The 21,986-nt window shown below is 40.4% G+C and overlaps 2 protein-coding genes across 6 annotated transcripts in view; one reads left to right on the top strand and one right to left on the bottom strand.

Annotated features, from left to right (window-relative positions):
* The first annotated feature begins 1,079 nt into the window (after window positions 1-1,079).
* On the top strand, window positions 1,080-9,506 carry LOC118422611 (protein FAM76A-like). 5 transcript variants are annotated; one of them, XM_035830259.1, is made up of 10 exons: window positions 1,080-1,340; window positions 2,092-2,156; window positions 2,557-2,608; window positions 3,160-3,315; window positions 3,815-3,969; window positions 4,671-4,769; window positions 5,332-5,461; window positions 6,025-6,126; window positions 6,583-6,615; window positions 7,460-9,506. In XM_035830259.1, the coding sequence occupies exons 1-10, from the start codon at window positions 1,137-1,139 to the stop codon at window positions 7,544-7,546; spliced, it is 1,083 nt and encodes a 360-aa protein (XP_035686152.1). In that variant the 5' UTR covers window positions 1,080-1,136; the 3' UTR covers window positions 7,547-9,506. The 5 variants fall into 5 exon arrangements, with proteins under 5 accessions (XP_035686152.1, XP_035686151.1, XP_035686149.1 ...); XM_035830258.1 differs by having other exon boundaries at window positions 1,082-1,340; window positions 4,644-4,769; XM_035830256.1 differs by having other exon boundaries at window positions 1,083-1,340; window positions 4,671-4,859.
* Window positions 9,507-12,082: 2,576 nt separating this feature from the next.
* LOC118422610 (reticulon-4-interacting protein 1 homolog, mitochondrial-like) overlaps window positions 12,083-21,986 on the bottom strand; it is a gene marked incomplete in the record, with an annotated part of 20,414 nt that continues 10,510 nt past the window's right edge. Inside the window, 3 exon segments of the mRNA XM_035830254.1 lie at window positions 12,083-13,130; window positions 14,623-14,715; window positions 16,337-16,526. Of these exon segments, the coding sequence (XP_035686147.1) occupies window positions 12,972-13,130; window positions 14,623-14,715; window positions 16,337-16,526 (442 nt within the window).

Raw genomic sequence — 21,986 nt, 5'->3', positions numbered from 1 at the left:
ACTGGACATAGATGAGATGAAGCCGTGTGGATGGACTTTGCTACACAACAAACAGTAGTTCATTATGTCTCCACTAGACTCCACTGCGGGCGGAAAAGTTGGACCCTCTTGTTGGAAGTTAGAAAAAATATTTCGCTGCGAAGTTGGCCGCCAACCCGGCCTGTGATGGGTAATAAAGAAAAACTTGACAGCAAGATGTCGAGGTTTGGCTGCAATCTCCCACTGGATGTTGATAATTCTTGCCGACTGGATGTGAAAAGTGTTGGAAGGGGGCCCGGGCGGGTAGCCGGGTGTGATAATAAATGTGAGCCGGTCTGCTTGTTTTCTTGGGATGATGAAGCTCACGCGTCACGCAGCGCCTGGTTACAGCGGTCTCCAGTCAGCGATAGGTCTAGATTTTGTCATTTAGAGCTGCTAGAGAGCTAGATTATTCATTCCAGGAAAATTTTCAGTGGATGTACGAGTGATATGTTGTTTTTCACGCAACTGCCATAACACAGAAGAACTTCAAACTTACCTGTGTCAGTCACCAACTTTCTCCGCCATCTTTGGCAGAAGGTTCCGGTTCGGACCCCTTTTTTTTAGGGACTACTTCGATATCTGGTCACTTGAAATTCCGAACCGGAACCAGAATATGACGTACACTACTGGGGTTTAACCATTTAAGGAAACGGTACATGAACTTTCCTGTGAAGCCATGAAAAATAATTACTTCAAAACAGATGTGCCAATGTTTCAAACCTCCGGTCTTTACCTTCACTGCCAAAGTGAATTTGTTACGTTTTTAAGTGCACAACTTTCTGTAAGATTGAAATGAATATAGGATTTCACCCCCTATACAGTTGTAGTTGGTCTTTCCCCAGAAAGCAACATCATACATCAATGTCACCAACGGGAATGACTGTTTAAGAGACATCTATCGGATTGGAGTGATTCTGCAGTAGATTCAAGATGTGGAAATGCCTTGTCATGCATCAAACAAGGAAGATTCGAACCTCATTGATTTCAGTTATTTGCATGACAGCTTCCAGAATAGTGTAAAATGTCAAATCTGGAAGTGAATTTTTGACTATCAAAAGACATGAAGATGCAGAGAAGAGAGGGCAATGACCTCCAAGAAATGTCAAAGTTGACGCATGCGCTCTGACCCACCCAAATCGCTGCAAATATCCCGACTTCCTGCCGTATTTTTTGCCCATTTTCGTTACGAAAAAAGAGCTCTAATTTCGGAAAACACAGTCATGTCTGCGGGGATAGGCGCTGCCCCGCTGTTCGCCTGCACCAAGTGCAACAGCAGGCACCCGTTCGAGGAGCTTTCGCAGGGACAACAGTTGTGTAAGGTGAGTGTTTTCTGCGGCATGAGAAACAACTAACGCTGCGCCACCAAAATCCTGTTTTTAAACGCAACAAAAGTCAATATTGCACGTTTTAGAAACATGTTGGACACCACCGAAATGTTAGAACGGACCCATAGGATGTATAGATTGTTTTTGTAGTGAAGTTTTTCTTAAAACTCCGTCCAAACTTCACAAAACCGTAGGTGTGAAGTCCTGTCAAATTATAGTGGGGAGGGGGGCAGGCGAGCTTTCGTTGTGTTTTTTTCTAGGCCATCGGCATCATCACGTTTTTGTCCATCAGATCGCCTTCTCATTTCAAACGTACACAACTTTGTTAATTAGAAAAATTTTGTCCAATATATGGTGGACGTACAGTTTTCAGCGCTGTGGAGTTGTTTGAAAATTTGTGTTATGAAAAGGCGATCGATCGGACTTTTGAACATCCGTCTTTTATGTGGGGCAAGGCGGCGGATTCAAATGGGACTAGCCCAGGGCGTGTGTTTACATGATTTGCGATTCGTTCAAGCTGTTTCAAAGCAGAAAGACTTTATTTATCTTCAAGAAAGTATGATTTTATGATCATACCATGCAACAAATATATTCTAACAATTGAAATATATTCAGATTTGCTTTTTTCTGTCAAATCAAGTTGCTCTTTAATAGTCTAACTAGACAGAGATCGTTAATCGTTATTCACAGAGATGAAATGTTCTTGATATGTGATCTGATTCTGTCAACTATTCTTTGTGTCTAGGATTGTCGTCAAGCGCACCCTGTCGTGAAATGCCTGTACTGCAGGGCCGAGTTTCAGCAGGAAAAGTAAGTTGCTCTTGCAATTGTAGCCTTGGAATACTACATTAGATATGGAAGTTGAAAAATGATATTTTCATTTCCGTATCAGTATCAAAAACAAAGAAATCTTTGTCGACATCTGCAACCAATACATCTGTGCTTTACTGATGCACCTCTAACAGACTAACAGATGGAAACTTGCAGGTAGCACTTTAACTATACATTGAATCACAGAATTTGATAGTCAGAATAGTTAAACCTCTCACTACTGGCTAATCCCGTAAGCAATTTAGCTAAATAGGCACCAAAGTGCTATTTTAGTAGGGAGAATGTTTGTCAAACTGAAATGTTGCTAACCTATAAAGGAAAGGTGCATATTTGAAAGGGTGAATTTCTAACCTTCCCCTTGTTTGTTTCTTTGCCACAGTAAGAGCACCATCTGTAAGAAATGTGCACAGAGCGTCAAGGCCTATGGAACAGTGAGTACATGTTAAACATCAGGACTTGTGGATTGTGTATTTCTGTCATAATTGACATCCTCTGACTGTGATTGTAAATGCTACCAGCACTCAAGTGCAAGTGGTACCAAACTCTGGGTGATGGCATCATAGAAACATACTTCAGCTTGTTTGTAGACACTACTTATTTGCTGTGCTCTTGCCTAAGAAGACAAGTTGTGAGTTTTGTAACCTGGTCTAAAAAACAGGCAGTGAGTGAATTTGTCCGTCCCATTTGTCAAAACTGCACAAGAAGACCTCAGAATGAGTCAGATGGTCCTTATGTAGAACTAGAAGTGGTCACTTCTGTACTGTAAGGCAGTAAGTTGTTCAGGTTTGAGTCTTATTTCTTTTTGAGTTTTCACAGACAAATAACAAAAAAAGAGCGGGTGAACCATCCAACTAAAATTATGTCAACAGAAGTTTAAACCTTGTGTAACAGAAATTCTGAGTTTTCCAACCAGAGAAAATAAAGTATGAGCTTAAATTTAGATAAATTCTGTATTTCATTTTTCTATATCTTGTTTCTCCAGCCAACCATCTGTGAGTTCTGTAACCTGATCGCGGCGTTTATCGGGTCCAAGTGCCAGAGATGCACCAACCTGGAGCGGAAGTACGGCCCCCCCTCCACCTGCGACCAGTGCAAGCTCAGGTGTGCCTTCGACAGGAAGGACGACAGCAAGAAAAAGGTTGGTGGGGTCTATGTACATCATGTACTTTCTACACATAAGAAAGTGCATGTCTTATCAAATGACTTCAGGGTTCTCAACAGGATTTCTTCACAGCAAAGCCACATGGAAAGTGGCACAGACATGAGCCTGGTAGCATCCTTCAGATCCCTGAACTCAACTGATCTTTACTTCATTGGTTCTGGCACTTAGGTCTAATTTCCAAGCAGATCTCATGGTAGCATAAGATAGTATCAAAATCTGCCAGAGGAGTGAAGCTGACCTAGGAGTGTGTTTGACTCCCAGTGGCTGATGACTCCCTTTGGCCAGCCATACTCCTTAGCCAGCTTTGGAATCTGCCTGGAGATTTACTAACGTCCCTGTTTGACGTCGATCGTGCTCACAGATGCAGACGTCAAATGGCTGTAATCTTACGAATACTATTCTACCTAATAGTCTTGAAAATGAAATGACACTATGTAACGTTATCTATCTATTCTTGCACCATTCCTGCATACAGGTGGACGGGAAGCTCCTGTGCTGGCTGTGCACTCTGGCCTACAAACGGGCGCTGCAGAAAGCCAAGAAGAGGAAACACGCCGACCACGGCCACGTCTCGTCTCACTCAGGCTCACACCACAACTCGCACCACAAGGACAAGTCCAAGCACCACAGGTACACCTTACAGGATTACAGGGAGAGCTGTTTCACAGTTAGGGTGACATTTGCTCTGCAATTTGATTGACAAAAGTACTGTCCGGTAGCCTGAGTATCAGCCTGGTTTGTTTACTGTGGCTCCCATACATCCTCACCAACTAGTATGGGAGTCCCAGTAACAGGCTGATACTCAAGCTACCAGATAGTAGTTTCGTCGATCAAATGTCAACTGTTATACAACACTGAAACTGTACCTTTCATGGTCTGATTGTCAGACATTGGAAGCATTCGTACTAGATAGGAAATGAAGGGAAGGGCTGGTAGAAGCTTTTTTAGTACCACACTTTGGCATAATAAAACAGCTTTGGGGACATGCAAATTTTAAGTTAAAAGGATATGGAAGAATATTCTTTTACACAACCAGTAGTTACTTACTTTGCTTATGTTTCGATGTCTCTCAGACACCTTCCTCAGAGCTTACATGTCTTACTGGAGGTTTTCTTCTCACTGCTATGTGAAGCAGATGTAGGTGGCGCTTTTGTTGCAAAAACGCAATCCCAAGCATGGCTAAGTTTTTATCCCCCTAAGGTTGATCCAATTTCCTCCTTGCAACCCACCCTGGTCTCGTCATCATTGCACATGTTGTGTGTGTTTGGACTGTAGTCATCTCTTCCTCTCTTCACTGACTTCAGTGGCATCTCGACGACTCTTTTCTCCAGGTCTTCCACCGGCCACCACCACCATCATCACCATCACCACCACCACAGCAGCAACAAGAAGGCCAAGGTGGAAAAATCCACTGCCAATGGCAGTGCAAGGTACAGGCAAGCTTTGCCTACTACCTCTAGTTCAAATCTGGTCCCTCTAAAGAAACCAAAGTTGGATCAGAGAGCTAATGGCTTGGCAAGGTATGGGCGAGGATTTCCCTTCTTTATAGAGTACGGATGAACTCAACACTGATCACGGTGAATTTACAAAGACACTGGCAATTTATGAAGTCTATGTTAGCTTTACATGTGGCATGGTGCTTCAACTTCTTGCTGAATTTACAGTTAAGCGTTTACAAACTAAATTTGTTGTGAGTCCTTATTTCTGCCTTAACTTTTTTAGATGGATATGTATTTCAGTTACAAAAATTGCCAGTGTCTTTGCAAATTTCAAGTCACCAATTTAGTTTTTAAATTATGTTCTGTATGCACTATAAAACAATCACTCTCTGGCATTGGTGTCCATTAACACGTGTACTTAATAATACATACAGGGGCCTTTCACACACTTCTCTTTAAACTTTAAGTATGTATACTTACTCTCAGAACTTTGTACTTCTTCAAGCATTCCTGGCTGTAATGTTTGCTTCCATTTTAACATCTGTTCCCCCAGCTCCTCTGAGTTGGCGGACATCACAAGCACAGACCAGATGATCGCCATGACCCAGCTGCGCGAGGAGGTCGCCAGTCTGAAGAAACAGATCGAGCAGAAAGACAAGCTACTCCTGGAGAAGGAAAAAAAGGTACTGTCTTGTTTTTTGTTTTTGTTTTGCCTATTCTTATAACAGTATTCCAGGCAGCACAATTAAGGCCTCTGTCACGCAGCCAACAAGCTAAATGGTATATGCGAGTGTGAGTAAATGTCAAATTTCAAGGACTTATAATTTTCTGTAAGATACAATGTAGTAGTAGTAGTAGTAGTAGTAGTAGTAGTAGTAGTAGTAATAGCATATTGGTAAAAAACACAAGCAGCACAAGGTTGAGTTCTGGTTTTGACAATAGGTAACAGCCATATTTTAAAAAGTATCTAACACATTATGCAAAGGTAAATGCTACTCAAGCACATGGATAAAGTTTAATAACGGTCAGACGTTTAAAACAGCACCCACCATCTTCCACCCAGTCACTGGCAAAAAAGCAGCAGATGCTGTCTGAAAGGTTTGACCATTTCCAAATGTCTGACTGTTTCCAAAGGTTATCTAGTCACTATAGTAACTGTTACCTTGTGTAGCTTATTAGTTGAATGTCTCACCTTCATCAACATAGCTAGCACATTAAAAGCAAGTGATGTTCGTGTGTTGTACAGATCACAGAGCTGAAGGCTGGTCAGTGGGAGACGGAAAAGGAGATGAGAAACAAGATTCAGAACATGCAGAAGAACCACCAGGATGCTGTGGAGTCACTTCAGGTGGCACATCTTTTACAATACTGTCGTTTGTCTGACTTGGAGAAATCTTGCATATGGAACTCTGGGCACATATTATATTTTTTGGCGATGCGTAGGGTTAGAGACTGTGTCTGTTTGCGTGTATGTATCCAATATGCGAAATGTAACACTTTTGGTAAAGATGAGGAGGGACGTAGTCTTTCTTTTGTGTCTCTCTATTGTGTTCTGTGTTTCTCAATCATGACATGTTCACAGCTGTTTTCAGTGCAGAGTTGTGGAAACTCATAGAATCCCTTGACTGACCATTTTCAAAATTTATCCAGTTGCTTGAGTATCTGTGTACCTTGTTACCTGGATGTCTGACCTTTATTGACTTGAAGTCAGAGGACCGTTGTAACCAGAAACTCTGCAATGGAAGCTGTTGTGAAACTGCTCTTCCTTTCTTCTCTTTCTCCCTCTCTCTGTCTCTCACTCCAGAGTCAACACCAGGACAGTCTGAAGGCTCTACAGGTCTGTTTCTTTAAGATTTGTCTGAGATGTCTCCTTCCTCTGAGGCAGCTTTCCTTGTCTTTTTCTCATTTTCCATTTCCTGGTGAATTCGTGACCACAACTTGTACCAACTGTTAACTGTGTTAAGAACTTACATGGCTTGTGCCAATTCCTTCTCAGTTTCATGAACCTTTTTTTTCAGTAAATTCAAAGTTTATGTTTATGTTTTGATTGTCTAAAAGAAATTGTTTTCAATAGCTTGTTTTTATCAATCAAACGATTACATATAACTGGTTTGGATGTGCTGAAAAAAATCGCTTATGACCATTGCAAGAAACATACATGTATTTTAATTTTTATACAAGTTGAATATTTGCTTTATTTTTTCCCCACTGTACTTCAGTCTCCTAACAGACACCAATAAAATGCTTCATTCTTTTTTTCCAATATGATGCTGGTGACTGAAATTGTTTCTTTTCTGTTGTCTTTTACATGTACATGTCTTGCTTACTGTAATTCACTTTGTCTTCTTGGTACCAAACTTTCACGGTCTGAGAAAATTTAAATTTTTCTCAGAACTAAATGTTCACTGTCGCGGCAAGTGCACATAGAAAAAGGATGTGAATTATTCGTTATCGGTAATGATAAGTTCACGTTACAGGCATCACCGTGAAAACCCTGAACATAGCAGTACATTGAAAAAATCAGGAATTACAGTATATTGTAATCTTCTCTCCTGGTTCAGGAACCTTAATCATATACCAGTTGTTTCAAACTTCTAAAGTGAGCAATCTTAAAAAAACTGAATGTGCTATTGTTTACCTATTAAGTCTTGTTTACATTCTAATATTCTTCACTCCTTTAGACCAAGAATCGCGACCTACAGAAGCAGATCTCCCAGCTGAGCAGTAAGAAGCCAAAGGTCACCACAGCCGCCTCAGCTGCCACTTAGCAGCAACACTGCCACTGTCACGTCTGTCCACAAACCTGTCCCTTAAGCTAAGGGCACATCCAGCTGTACGTGCAATTTGTCCGTACGTTTTTTTGGCGGGCCACAACCGCCACGTATTTCTAAAAAAACGTGGGGAACGACTGGTAAGAGCAGGGAGGGAATACATCAACGCACACGAAGTTTGACCTGCACGTTAAGATCTAGGGGGTGTCTGCGCGCTCCAAAATCCATCGGATTCCCTACGAGTTCGTACGGAGGCGGTACTTACCACTTACGGATCCCGAAAGATTGCCCACATTTTAGCATATAGACAGCATGTATTTGCACGTACGGCGGGTTGTGCCCTTAGCTTTAGTATCCTTACATGCCACCAAATAATGCCACACCAATTCATGTTTTTGGTCCTCTGTGGTTTGAGGTAGAAAGGTATAGCAAGAGTACGCAACACAAGAGAGCCTGTGGGGATTTTGGAACTTTGCGTCCGAGTATTTTTACTTCCTGAAGCTGAGTGAGCCAGGGCTCAGTGCTTCTCTTGATCTTCCAGTTTCTTTTTCTAGATTTGAGAACCAAGAAATGAATTTGGTGTGGCCTATAGTCTTCAGTGGGTTGTTCTTCCTATGTCTGGCAGTCAGCATTTTAGAACCTTATCATTAGAATTTTTGTCCATATCGTTACTTCCCTTAGAAAATATTTGATGTTGACCCGATTGCCATACATACATGGGTATCAACTTTGTAGTGATTACATTTTTTGTATTTTACGGATTTGTGAAGATATCTGCATTGTTTCCAAGCATAAGGGCATCCTAACTCTAGGAAAGTCTTTTCCATTTTTGTACCCCGTTCTTGATAGGATTTGCATGTTTGATTTTTGGAGAGGGAGACAGTCATGTTCCCAACAATTTCCAAACCATTTTATCACCATTATTAACACTGCCATTTCAACCACTGAGGTTTAAACATAATTTTATATTTGAAAAAAAAAAAGCACAAATCTTAAATGCTGACCAGATATACAAGATATACATGTGAGATGTTTTCTTGTACTCTTCAGGTAGAAACACAGTTTTTTAAAAACTTTTTATCATCCAAAGCCATGATGTTCTTTCCACTCAGGCAGGTTCAGAAAAGCCTCTGTGTTTTAATGTTCAACACTGTGTGAGGCAGTCTACAGTAACATGCACAATATCCACATTGCTTGTACAATGGTACTGTAAAATTCTCCAACAACACTTTAAGTTTTCCTGTCTACATGCTTGCCATTGTGGGGTGTCACCACTCACAAAGGCTACAGTGAGGCTATCGTTGGTGTGTTGCTACTGATGTGCACATGGATAAAGCATAGCAGGATGCAGGTTTGGAGCATTCGCTCTTTACTTGAGCTTCTCAGTTGGCCAAAGAGTCTTTGTAGTTAGCCACAATCTCCTTGAAGATGTGTACGTCTTTGGAGGTGCAAATTTTTTTTGTAGAGAACTTAGGGATGCCTGTTGAGTTTTGAAGAAAGCTTTGAAAATGTCTTCTAAAACTCTGTGGGATTTTAAGTGTTAGGAAACGGCTAGAGCTTGCCCTTTTTACAATTGTATTTTCAGTGTACTTTCATGTTCGTGTGTTACTGTTGTACCAGTGACCCATGAACTTGTGCACCCCTCTCTCTTTAAGTGTAGTCTTCCAAAGGCAGCTTGTGACAATGACATGTGGTGGTACCATTGATAGTGAAAGGGGGGAAAGCTGCCATGTTTCAGGGGATTTGAGTTTTTGGAAAGGGGGCATTTCTGTCAGAAACTTGAATTTTAGAAGGTGCTTATTTGTACATAAAAACTTTGGTCTCAGATTTTATTGGATAAAATAGTGACAGTAAATGAAATGAAATTTTGAAAATCTAAGAACAAATCTTGTGATAATGATTGAGATTCTCTCACGAATTGTTTCCCCTATACAAATTTGTGTACATGCAAAAAAAATTAATTTTGTTTCAATCATGTAATTGACTGTAAGTTTGACGTTTTTAATATGGAAATTTTGAACCAATCCTTTGATTGAACATCTTAGTCTGGATGTTTGATGTTTGGATAAACTTGGCACAGAACATGAAGGTTGGGGATTCTGAAGCAATGTGGTTTCCAACACACACATTGGCCATAGTATACAAAGATTTTCAACTTTGCAACTGAATACATGCCTCAGTGATCATAAGTTATAGAAGGTTTATACACGCATTCACACACATTCACACATGCGCACGCACACACACACATACATACACACACACATACATACACACACACTATACACACACATTTCTGTGTAGGGATGGTTGTAACTCCCTGATGTAAATAGATTTTTGTATTCTTGTAAAAAAAATGGAACTTCATCCAATTTTGTGTTGGAAATTACAGGTCTTCTTTGCTTCTGAATGATGTCTACCAACTCAAATGAATTTTGAAGCTAAGGTTCAGGGATTTTATAACTCGATATGTTCTGTCACACATATTTCCCATAAGAGACTGAGACCTTAGCACCCTTAGGGATTTTTTAACAGCTGTAGACAATGAATATGAATGTTTACTAAATCAACTATTTGTAGACATTATCAGGGATGTCTGACCACTTTCTGATCAGTGTATACCAACAGTTTGGTCTAGATTTTAATACAAAATTCTGTGTTGTTATGTACACAATGTTTATATTTTCGATGATGGTAAATGTGTTGTAAGAAAGGATGACTTGAAATTCTACTTATGAGCTTAGTTTAGAGTCTTTAGACAGTGAAAAGGGTGTTGAATTCTATTTTTTCTCATGATATGAAACTAGGAAATGTAACTTGTATATCATCTATCGTCTTGTAGTTTAGGATGTTATTTATTCAAATGTGTATAGTCTACTTTTCCAAAACCAAGCCGGACATATTCAACACTAATCTCAGTCTTCTGTTTCCGTCATTTTTAACATGTATCAATCATTTGCAGGCCAGACCAAGAACAACAATTTGATATTTACCATCTGTCGCATTAAGATTTGAATTCTAAACTCCTAGTTGTGTTGCAACTTGCACGTATACTTTCTCAAATTGAAGAAAGAAAGCTTATTCTCTGACAGAAGCAAACTTCCGACCTTCACACCAAAGTGATAAATTAAATGGAGGACTCTAACCAACTTCAGCTGATGTGGTTATGAAATGAATTTCATGTGATTAGACTGTTTGTTCTTGACCACTTGCGTGTGTGTCATAGATTTTAGCAAGTTGTCACAAGACTGGGCTGAGAAAAAAAATTGTAAAATTTAGCAAAAATGTCAAACATTTGTACAAATTTTTTAGCCTGGATGCCATCCGATTATAACCAGGCTTGCCTTAAAAACCTTTTTTAGGGCAGCAAGTGCAAAGAGCACCAGTAGAAATCGGAGGGCACCGAGGCTACTATTTTTCAGCCTGCAGAAAGATCTAGTGGACACTAGATTCTAGCTGTGCTGGCTAAAGTTGATCCCCATCATGCAGAGCCTGTGTAGATAATGTACAAATCTATGATCATGTAAAATGCATTTTTCATGTGGCTGCAGAAATGTAGAAAATGTTAATAAGTTGCTGCATGTTTTTTAAAGATTTTGGTTTGTGTGCTTACCATTATTTTTTTTGCGTTTTTAAGTAGTTTGCTGTATTGTACACCACAAAAGCTATAATTGTAATTAGCCGTCCTATTGACCAATAACATGTAATTTGATACTTGTAGAATAAATTTTTGCACTATTGGGGAATGTGTGTCAACTTTTGAATCTTGCTTTTTATTTAAGTTACATTAAAACAATCATGGATAACAAAGAAATTTATACCAGAAAGCAGTTACTCCAGCAACTGGATAGGATTTTGGAAATGGAAGACAAGTCTTCCTCAGACCCCCTTTTGCATATTAATTCATAGGATAGAAAAACTCTCTCCAACAAGATTTCTCCAGTGTCATTAACGAAAGACACCAGATGGCTATCTGACAGGTCTGACCGTTTACAAGATCATATGATCCCAGTTGCTTGATTAACTGCTTTGGCATATCTTATTACCAGGATCGATGTAACAAAGGTCTTTCTACACAACCAAAGGTTAATACCTAAAGGACCTTTTGATGACTGTCACATTTCAGAGGGAAATAATAACAGGTTTTTACTTCGGATCAGAAAATCCTACTCCAGTCATGAACAGTGATTAAGGGGTTGAACGAACTAAGTCACAGCTAGGACTGTATTATTCATACTGCAGTCAGCGACATCAACTGTGAAATAGATTCAGTTCAGCTTGCAGTTTGGAAGGTGGCAGCTGATTAACATAACATTGTTTTGGTATAAACACTTGGTTGTATAATCTCCAGGCAGATCTATAAATGTGGCATAAGGAGTTTAGCTGGCCTAGGAGCCAGTCCCCAGCCAGAGATTTTTGGTTGTGTACAAATCAACGTTATCACTCAATAGCAGAGCTATAGAGCCATTGTTGCCCTCTTCTAAGCTATCCAAATAACCATGAAGTGATCATAAATTTATGACAGAAAACTCGTCTGGTATACAGGGTTTTACTCCTTGTTGCAAGAAATACATAAAATTTACTTTGACATGCTTCTATGACCTAAAATCAAGCATGAATGATGCCAAATAAAAAAAAAAAAGAAAAGCTGTCTTCTAACACTGCCCTCATCTATAACGTAAATGTTCCTGCAGAAACTGTATTCCCTTCTCTGATTTCAAAAATAGAAGGGAAATGATCATCTGGTGCACTATTGGGTAATCAGGTGTTTTCTTTTTTCTAATGTGTTTGCTCATTGCAAGGCCATTTTAGAGACCACTAGGTACTGAACTTCATAGTTGGAGGTCACAATATAACAAGGGCAGAGCACTGGAAGGTCACAGATTACACGAAAAGGACTGGGACAGCATCTCCTCCCTACGTCAGAAACATCATGATTGAGACACATCTTTTCAATGTCGAATAAAGACTTGTATTATCTAAAGTCGGGTGTGAATGATGCCATGCCTAAGTGTCATTTTAGTTAGCAATATTCCACATCCTAACAAGTATTACACTAAAGTCTTAAACTTCGGACATGTGTCTGTGTAACACAAACTCCGCTGTCCAGGGCTGTAACTGGCCCCTCCCCGCGGAGCCGGCGGATGTTTGGCGGGCTGCTATAAGCGAGATTTAATCAGGCTATTCCGTACAATGCTAAACATTCTTCCAACACTACACAGATCAAACTTTCAACAACCACTGTTGACCACTGTGGCCCATACAGTAACTTGTACAGTCGAAATTTAAGCTTGAATCAAAAGACCTGCTGTCATCAGGTCTTTGTCCTGTCTCTGCCAAAGAAATCACCATCCCATGGTGTGAAATCTTGAGTACAGGTTATCAAATTGTCCACATCTTTACAAGTAAAAACTATCAAAATCTAAGCATGAATGATGTCAAAAGAAGAGCTGTCGTCAATCTCTGTCCTCTTTTCCGCTATAGAAATGACCGTTTTTCCGCGGGCATGACCTTGCTCGACCTTCTCATAAGCCGCTGGTAACTGGTCAAAGGTGAAGACTCTGTCAATCACTGGGCGGATCTGTGGAGAGACAAAAATGAAAATCAGATTCCAAGTCAGCTTTATTGGTCCTTAACATGGCAAATGACATTATAAATGCCACATGAAATGTGCCAAAGAATTACATTTCATAAAATCCTTGTTGTTACAATCCACAAACATACATAATCACATTTTGTTTAAATACATAGACACTGGATTAAATATATATATATATATATATATATAGCAGTGGCGGAGAGACAAAGTGGACATAACTATGTCAGCAAACAATAACGTACGTAGAATTTACAAGAAAAAAAGTAACTGAATGATTGTATATTCTGTACAGACGCAGTACTAGTGACCTATCGCCACAGAATCCCATCTTGATTAGGAACAGAGGAGAGTTCATGTCTCTTGGTCTTACTCTTTGTCAGTGCCCGGTAGCGTCCTTCGCGACAGAGGCTTTAACAATTGTTCTGGGGTGGGGCAATGAACTCGTTCAGAGGAGTTTCTGTCCTGGAGTGTGTTGCGCATTATGTTCTTAATGTAGCAATGGATCGGTAAGGGAGTAGAGTGTTCAACAAAAAAGAGAGGAGCAAGGGGCCAGTCCCTGGCCTAGGCAGTGCCACTTAGGTAGGTGGTGGTGGTGGTTGTAGAGTGTTAGCCTTGCATTTGGTAGGTCGTGAGTTTGACCCCTTGTTAAGCCATACCAAGCACTTACATCACTCCTTACTAATTGCTTATAATTAGCACTCAGCATTTGAGGATAGTTGTTAAATTGCACCACTACATGTACAAATGCCCCATGCTGTAGTGATTGCACAAAGCTGTGTGGCCTAAGGGCTACTAAAACATAGATATGTGCAGCTCTATGCACCATCTGGTGCGGGAAGGACAATAACACATCAGAAGGGTGTATGTTCTGTACAAAGTATCATAGGATAGAGATTAGGGTGAAATGGAGGACTTTTTCAAGCCTGTTTCTAGTGTGAGCTAAACGAAACTTAGGCAAAGAAAGTCATCATTTAATCACAAAATTACTCAAGTTGAATGCAATGAGGAACAGTATTAAACTGTTGTTTGACTTAGTATCATTGGTGGCACATTATGCTGGTTAAGACATCAACTCTTGCCTAGGCTTAGGGGGTAGCCCTAAGTGGTTACTAGTATACCGTCCTTTACAGGGTGACATACCCTTTCATTGGATACTTACAAGACAGGGATGCGCCAGGTCTCCTGTCCGGCTGATGCAAAATTGAGGTTTACCAGGCCTCAATCTGGATGATTTTCGCAACGGGTAGGTCAAGATGTCTATTTGTTTAAGGGTTCATTTCGAGTCCGACTTAAGTTCAATCGGTGCCCAACCAGGCCCCAACATAAACCGGAGCCACAAGGTGTCCCACTGGGCCACTTAGGGGTTATGCTCAAAAGTGAAGAAAAAAAAGCAGTGAACTGCCCAACAGGACCCCTTTTTCCAATTGGGATCGAAGCCTTAGTTGTCTTGGAAGCGGTGTTGAGCTTTCCTTACCTTCCCCCGGTCCACCAGAGCTGCTATCTTGTCCAGGGCCATCCCATCCGGCGTGAAAAATCCCCAGCGATAATGGATGCCGGAGGCTAAACCCTGCGGACACAAAGTAAGACTAGTAAAGCAGTCGAACCTATTAAAGACAAAGGACGGACAATGACGCTTTTTTGTTAGCATTTTACTGGTAGTGCAATGCTTGCTTGTTTTAGCCAAGCTTACCAGGTCACCGCAGGCATATACTCTTCTTATAAGTGTGTTGGGTTCTGAGCAGAGCTTTGACGTATATAACTACATGTATGTCATGTCTGGGCCGCAATAACGTTCAATACAGGTGTTCCGGACCGTATGATAAAAAGCCGTATCACACAGGCTTCAAAGTTTTATCACACAGGCTTCTATCGAATGATTGGAATGGTTTCTGTGCACGCCAGTGCTGCGTGGTCGAAACTTCGAATACCTGATTCGGACGTTGGAACATTACTGTTGAAACAGTTTTTGTTCCTGGGCACCAAATTTTCTCGACTTCTAGCGCATTTCGCATCGAAACGTGTTTTCTAAGGTGGGTATGACATAAATAAAATACAACATGGTGTATTCCGCATCCCAGCCCTTCCGCGGGTTGGATCACCCTCCGGCTGTCAGGCGATCCTACCCGCAGTTGGGCTGGTACCTCAGGTGATACGGAATACATCGTGTTGTATTCTATATGTATGCTTATGCTGTAGGTTACAATAGCAAATGTCATAATCTTTTTTTCCTCATATTAATTTTCCACCAAAGTACTGCACTAAACAACTATTAGATGTTTGCCTAACTGTATACATACTCCCATATTCCTCCAGCAAGTCTTAAGTATACTAGACCACCGTAAGGATATTTTACCTAACTATGTGCACTAAGAATATTTGCACATTGATAAAATTGCATAGTTACAGATGAATGTTAAATGTATCGAGACAAGAGTATATATATTACTAACCAACTTCATTGTTTTGATTCATTTAAAAAATGATAAAACAGTACAACTGTACAGTACTTTTTCAGTATTTGATGTGTCTTAAAATTCCACAAAGGGTTGAAAGCAGGGCTTGGGCTATTGTTTCTGTCCAATAAACATTAAATTGTATTTCTCAAGTTGAACAGATTTTAAGAAACCAGATTATCTGATATGTATGATTTTTTATCTAACGTTAGGTCACCTTTATCCATGGGGTAACGTATATCCGTTGTTTTTAAAATAGGTTGTTTAGGGGTATCAAATCAACAAACAGTGCTTTCAAATTGGAATAATGTCAAAATATTGCAGTTATTTACAGAATATTGCATCATTTGGCAACTTGATATCACTAAATAGCCTGCTTTTGAAATAACGGGATGGCATGAGATCGCGTGGCGCAATCGGCAGTGCCTTGGGCTCAGGCCCAAAAGATCCCGAGTTCGAAACCTGCCGTGTCACTGATTGTGTGCCCTTTGGAAAGGCACTTTACACGACTTTCCTCACTTCACTCAAGTGAAAATGAGTCACCTGGACTCCAGGAAGAATAGTGACGTATCAGTCACTAATGAAGATCCTAACTAAAACCAAACCAAACGGAAAAAGGTTAACCCATGGATACAGGTAAACTAGTGTGTACACATGTATAAAAAAAAAAAATTTTTTTCACCTTTAACACTATCCCTTACCTCAAGGAGTGTGTTTTTTAACCTTCTTGCTTACCTTAACCGCATTCCCAGCCAGAGACATCCCTGATTTGAGTAATCCGTCGCTGAAGCCGAACGAGTCAGCATTTTTCAGCAGGGGTGTTCTGAGGGTGACGTACTTGGCCCCTGCCCAGGGTTTCAGATAGTCTGTACTGAAGAGAAACTTCTCTGTGTCACCTCCGATTCCATCCAGGATCAGGTCAAACCTGCATTAAAGAGGATACACAGGAAGCCAGGAATGATTCTATTAGACAGTCTTTTTGATGGATGTTTCAGCGAGATTCAAAGGAAAGGTTACAGAATTATATATAACGTTATATATATTTGGAGTAGGCAATGGAGTCACACAGCTTCTACATGTAGTTAGAATCTTTAATCAGCCTGCTTCCTATTGAAGTAAAAACACTGCTTGTCCTACATGATGAATGATAAATGTACTTATGCACAAAATTCATTGAAAAGCGTCCTCATGCATCACTAGACTCTAAGAGTTTTGGCTAGCCTAAAAAAAATTACAAAAAAAAAATCCCTACCCATGACCCTAATTTTTTCAGGACTGAAAAAGGAAACACAACATTTTTTTCCTAGGCCTAACCATGAAAGGAAACATTGCTAGTCATTAGTGCTAGAAAACTCCAATATCTTATCATCTATCAAACTGATGAAACTGTTCACATTTTAAAAGTGACAGGACTAAATCTTTCAGTTAAAAGGACAGTTACATGCCATAATTAGTAGGTAGCAGTCCTATCAGGAAATGATGTAGAACTTTATAGTAGGAGTTATAAAAGACCAGTGTTACAAAAAATGCCCCTCAGACAGGGCCATATCTTTATATTTATATTTTGAAGGTAAAATATTTTGAAATTAAATATCAGATTGCAATTTGATGCTAATTTCAAACATATTCACCTTTTCACAGCTGGATCTAACACTTTGTTGAGTGGGGAAATTGATTTTAAAGTCCTTTTCCCAGTTCAGTTCAGTTCAGATCATCCTCTTTTGGGAGCTTCCCATGGAAGGGCACAACATTGGGACCAGCAAGGGAACCAATAACCTTTAGATTCTAAGTCAACAATGTTAACCCTTACCACAAGACCTCTTTGTCTTTTTAATATGACAAAATATCATTAAATTTTTTCTTTGAATTCATCTTGTTACTGACAACCATACAATGATCATAACCACATCGTATGTTCAGTAGTTTTAGTTGCTAGACACACTTATTGGGACAAGGCTTTGAATAATAAGATACTCTGATACTCTGTATTAACCTGCATGCAATACAAATCAGCAGGGAATGGACTTCAATGATAGCAGCTATAATATTAGTCGTACGGTACGTGACAACAACTGCCAACAGGACGCCAATTAATATGCCCTTTGCCCTACGGGAGATCTTTGGTCCTGAGTTGTGAGAAGAAAGCTTGAAGCTCGAAATAGAATCTCAGTCTACCAATCAGCACCTCGCTGGTCATTGATTGGTGCAATCTTGAAGCACAAGGACCAAACATATAACCAAAAAAAGGCAACACCCACAACAACATCCTGGCAACAACCACAAGAAGACTCAATCGCGCTTCTGGCACACACAGAACGGAGCAGCCTTCCTGATAAGGTGCGACAACATTCTGTCTCCTGCCTTCTTCTGGTCACCACAGACCGCTCCACCATCTCACATCCTGCTAAAGACTGCAGTTGACCAGAATCAGCTCCACCATGTTCAACAACAGCTCTGTCCTCCCGCTGGAGTTTAACGAGACATCAGTTAAGGAGTTTGATGGGCCGGTCCCCTGTCTCTTGTGGTACTTGCTGAACACAAATGTACCCTACAGCGACGCTGAAGAAGCCTGCTCCATGTACTTTCAAGAGTTTGGAACTGGGACCACAGTCATCTATGGGCTGACATCAAGTTTCATCATCATCACGAATGCTGCCGTGCTCTGGGGAATCATCAGAAAACGACAACTCCACACATCTTTCTACTTCTACATGGCAAATCTCTCCTTGGCAGACATTTTAGCAGGTATTGCACTTCTATGCTATCCTACAGTAGATCAGATGGGAGTGACAAGTCTGTACAGCAGAATGATCCTTGCAACTGTAGCAATAAGTAGTCAGGTTCTGTCTGCCTCAGCTCTAGCCCTCCAATCTGGGAACGCCTATGTTGCTGTAAGGCATCCCACATACTTCCACAACCATGCTGACACTGCCAACCGTAATGCAGGTGTAGCTATTGTCTCTTCATGGCTTCTATCCTTGCTTAGCCTTGCACCCATTATGGGTTGGAACTGTCTGGATATGCCCACACAAAACTGTCCTACCTTTTACCACACTGCCTACTTTGGTCTCGTAGGTGCAACAATCGTACTCCTGGCTACCACTTCATTGTTTACAACTGTAAGTGCATTCATTGCTCTAAAACAACGCCAAAAGAACAGGTTTGGGCAGCTGACAGAGGCCCAGCCAAGTCAAGGCAATAGTTCCACACAAAACAGGGTAGGGCAAAATCAGCCTCACAGTCTGGCACAAAAGGAGGCAGAGAGAAAAGACCAAAAAAGTCTAAACAAGATAAAGACAGTTCTGACCTATGTGGGGTTTGCATTTATGGCCTGGCTTTTGCCTCTAGTGCTCACCCCATTATGCCACGATGGCAACTGCCTGCTTCCAACTGGAGCACGTGGGATGGTTGTGCTAATAACACTGAACTCAGCAATCAACCCAATTGTAAGTCTTGTCCGCACAAAAGCCTTGAGGCAGGCAATCTGGCAAGACCTGACAGCTATCTATCGGGTACCAACTGCACTTGTCACCATGATACGGGGCAACCCGGACAATCCCCAGGGTGTACAAGGTGTGCCAGCAAATATCACAAACATGCAGGGTGGTGCTGTACAAAACACACCGGCAGGACAGAGCAATACTCCTGTCAACCTGGCCATTGAATACATTACCACGGTATAAATGTCCTGACAGAAACAACACAGATTCTGGTGTACCAGTTTCATGGACAGCAATGGCAAGCAAATGTCTATTATAATTTCACTAAAGGTAGCGTGCAGCAAGACAATTTCTTCTTGGTCTTTTAAATGGACAAAGAGTTGATATGGAACTGTAGTGTTGCTGTAAAATGAAGTGCATTGTACATATACAGGAACATTCTCAGTAGATACCACTCAGCACTTTTTGTAATGCATCCATTTTATGACTTTGATGTTATGAAACTGTTTCTGTTTGAAATTGAATATCCATAAAGATGTTTAAAGTGGTATGCATACCTGTATATACAGCCTTGATCAATGGAATCTCTTGGTTTGTCTATCATGCTTTCATATTTGTGGATTTCATTCACAAGGAAATGTCAGATTAAGTGTGGAAAGTTTGTCTGGTCTGTAAGATGTAAGTCATTATGATAACATGTTTTACTTTGCATTAACAGAGATGAAGCACTGTAAATATTTGTGGAACAGAACATGGAATTCTGTCACAAGGAAATGTTAAGTATAGAGTATTATTGCCTGTCTGATGTGTAAGTAAATATGAAAGATTTTCTGATCATAATGACGGTCAATCTCTTATAAATATTTGTGTATGCTTGAGAACATTGTCAGTGGATATGGCATGCACCATGTACCCAGGGGTGCATCATGTGGCAGATGCAATGCCTATAAGTAAACATATTGTGCACTTTAGATGTAAGGAAATAAAGCACTTCAGAATTTTGAAATCATCTGAATCCTCGTCCTTTTTAGCAGTCATGGTGGTATTAGTATTAGTATTAGTATTAGTATTAGTATTAGTATTAGTATTAGTATTAGTAGTAGTACAATGTAGTAGTAATAGTAGTAGTAGTAGTAGTAGTAGTAGTAGTAGTAGTAGTCCCCCAACAACCTGGAGGTCAAGTATTAAGTGTTTAGGTACGTAGGAGTATACTATAGCACTAGTAGTACTGTTGTAGTAGTAGTAGCAGAATCCAGTACAGAACGGTCAAGCTGGACAACTTCGCATTCGCTGGCCACTGAGGGGTGCAATTAAACAGCTTCTACTGTATTTGATTATATTGCTGCAGGGTCCCTTACACAGTGGTTTGTAACAGTTTGCTAGTCTTCAAGTCCCTTTGCAACACCTCCACATACTGCAATCAAAGTAGCTTGGTACATTATAAAGTGACAGACTTTGATATGACAAGATCTTTCTTAATTTAATAACAAATTATTTTGGCTAGCTGCTCAGGAGTAACAACCCTGTTTTCTGGGTAAGAGGTGACATCACAGTACCATATATGCCTGTATGCAATGATACTGATAAGTGGACAAAGCAAAAGTGTTATCTCAGGAATCAAAACTACAGATCTTAAAAAATTACTGTGAAATGCTACTCTATTGTGTCAACCGTCCATCAAATCCATTTCTAGCAAATTCTACACAGTCATTTCACAAGCAACACATCCCCCCCCAAAAAAAAACCAGAGCACTTGCATCAGTCCATTTGGCTTCAAAGAGCCATCTGATGATCATTCCGCTAATGGAGATGCTAAAAATGCCAAGATTCAGGAAGAAAATCTTATAAAACTAATTCCACAAGAATAAATTCACTTTTGACATAGTCACCCCCCCCCAAAAAAAAAAAATTGCCTTAAAAAGTGATTTTCAATGTTTTACACCCTTGTTTATTTTCCAGCTCTCTCATTGTAGGGTCTAGGTGAAGACACAAACTGTTGTGGAATTACTCCCCTTAATGCCAAGGAGGTTAACATGCATTGGCATAATACCGGTCATAAGCCTTTAACCTCCATTAAAAATAGTGGAACTTAAAGAGATCTACACATGCAACAATAGTTATTTCTGAGGTGTGCACACTTCAGACATCTAGGTGTCCAATGCATCATTTACAAAGCATCGATAACAATGCATTCGAAGACAACAAGGCCAAAAGTTTTCAGGTCATTTTCGGGGCAGGCGAGCTCGTCGTGGGACAAACACACTGTCACGTTCATCGCCAGATTTGTAGATAATAATCACATGTGCTCACGGCACAAGACGAGCATGATTCAACAGCAATCTTGAATTTCTTTTGGTGACCTACAACTCGTGTAAAAGTGTGAGGAACCGTTGCATTATCGCCCGGATCTACGGCTGAATGGGTCAAATTGAACGTACGCCGCCATTTTCCCGCCATTTTTAATGCTACGGCCAGCAGTAAAGTTTTACGTCATAGCTGTTGTGACGGACCAAAATTAAATGAAATTTCTTGTCAGTATACGCCCATTTTCTCATGACTTTTTGTATGCTCATGCAGATTTTTGTTTTGTGCAACTACTAACAGGAAAGAAAGGAACAACAGAGGATGTATAAAGGTACATAGCGGCAGTTAATTGTGCCGTGTTTCGTTCGGCCGGTATAGTGCACCCCCTTCCAACCACGCGCCCGTTCTCCGTGCAATTCCGCGGTGTGTTCCAATTACGATATTATGTTTTTAGCAGGACCAGAGAGACAAAATAATTTACACAGAAGAAGTGGCAAAAGGGAAGCTGTAACAGCAACATGTAACTGGAGAAAATGAGGCGTTTGACCAATTTGCCAAATTAGCCTTGCTTGGAAAAATTGCGGTAAAACCGACCCGGATTATTGCCAATGGATGTTATATTTTGGGCCGGGTAAAAAAAA

Source organism: Branchiostoma floridae, chromosome 9, assembly GCF_000003815.2.
Source record: "Branchiostoma floridae strain S238N-H82 chromosome 9, Bfl_VNyyK, whole genome shotgun sequence".
Lineage (NCBI taxonomy): Eukaryota > Metazoa > Chordata > Leptocardii > Amphioxiformes > Branchiostomatidae > Branchiostoma > Branchiostoma floridae.
The sequence above is the reverse complement of the archived record's forward strand: the minus strand, read 5'-3'. Positions and strand labels throughout refer to the sequence as shown.

Bases quoted from the DNA above. Each gene is read 5' to 3' on its own strand.
- LOC118422611 (XM_035830255.1), top strand. From the start codon at position 1,137: ATGCGCTCTGACCCACCCAAATCGCTGCAAATATCCCGACTTCCTGCC. The intron at 3,970-4,643 runs GTACACCTTACA...CACTGACTTCAG, and splicing joins GACAAGTCCAAGCACCACAG to TGGCATCTCGACGACTCTTT. The intron at 4,860-5,331 runs GTATGGGCGAGG...CTGTTCCCCCAG, and splicing joins AGAGCTAATGGCTTGGCAAG to CTCCTCTGAGTTGGCGGACA.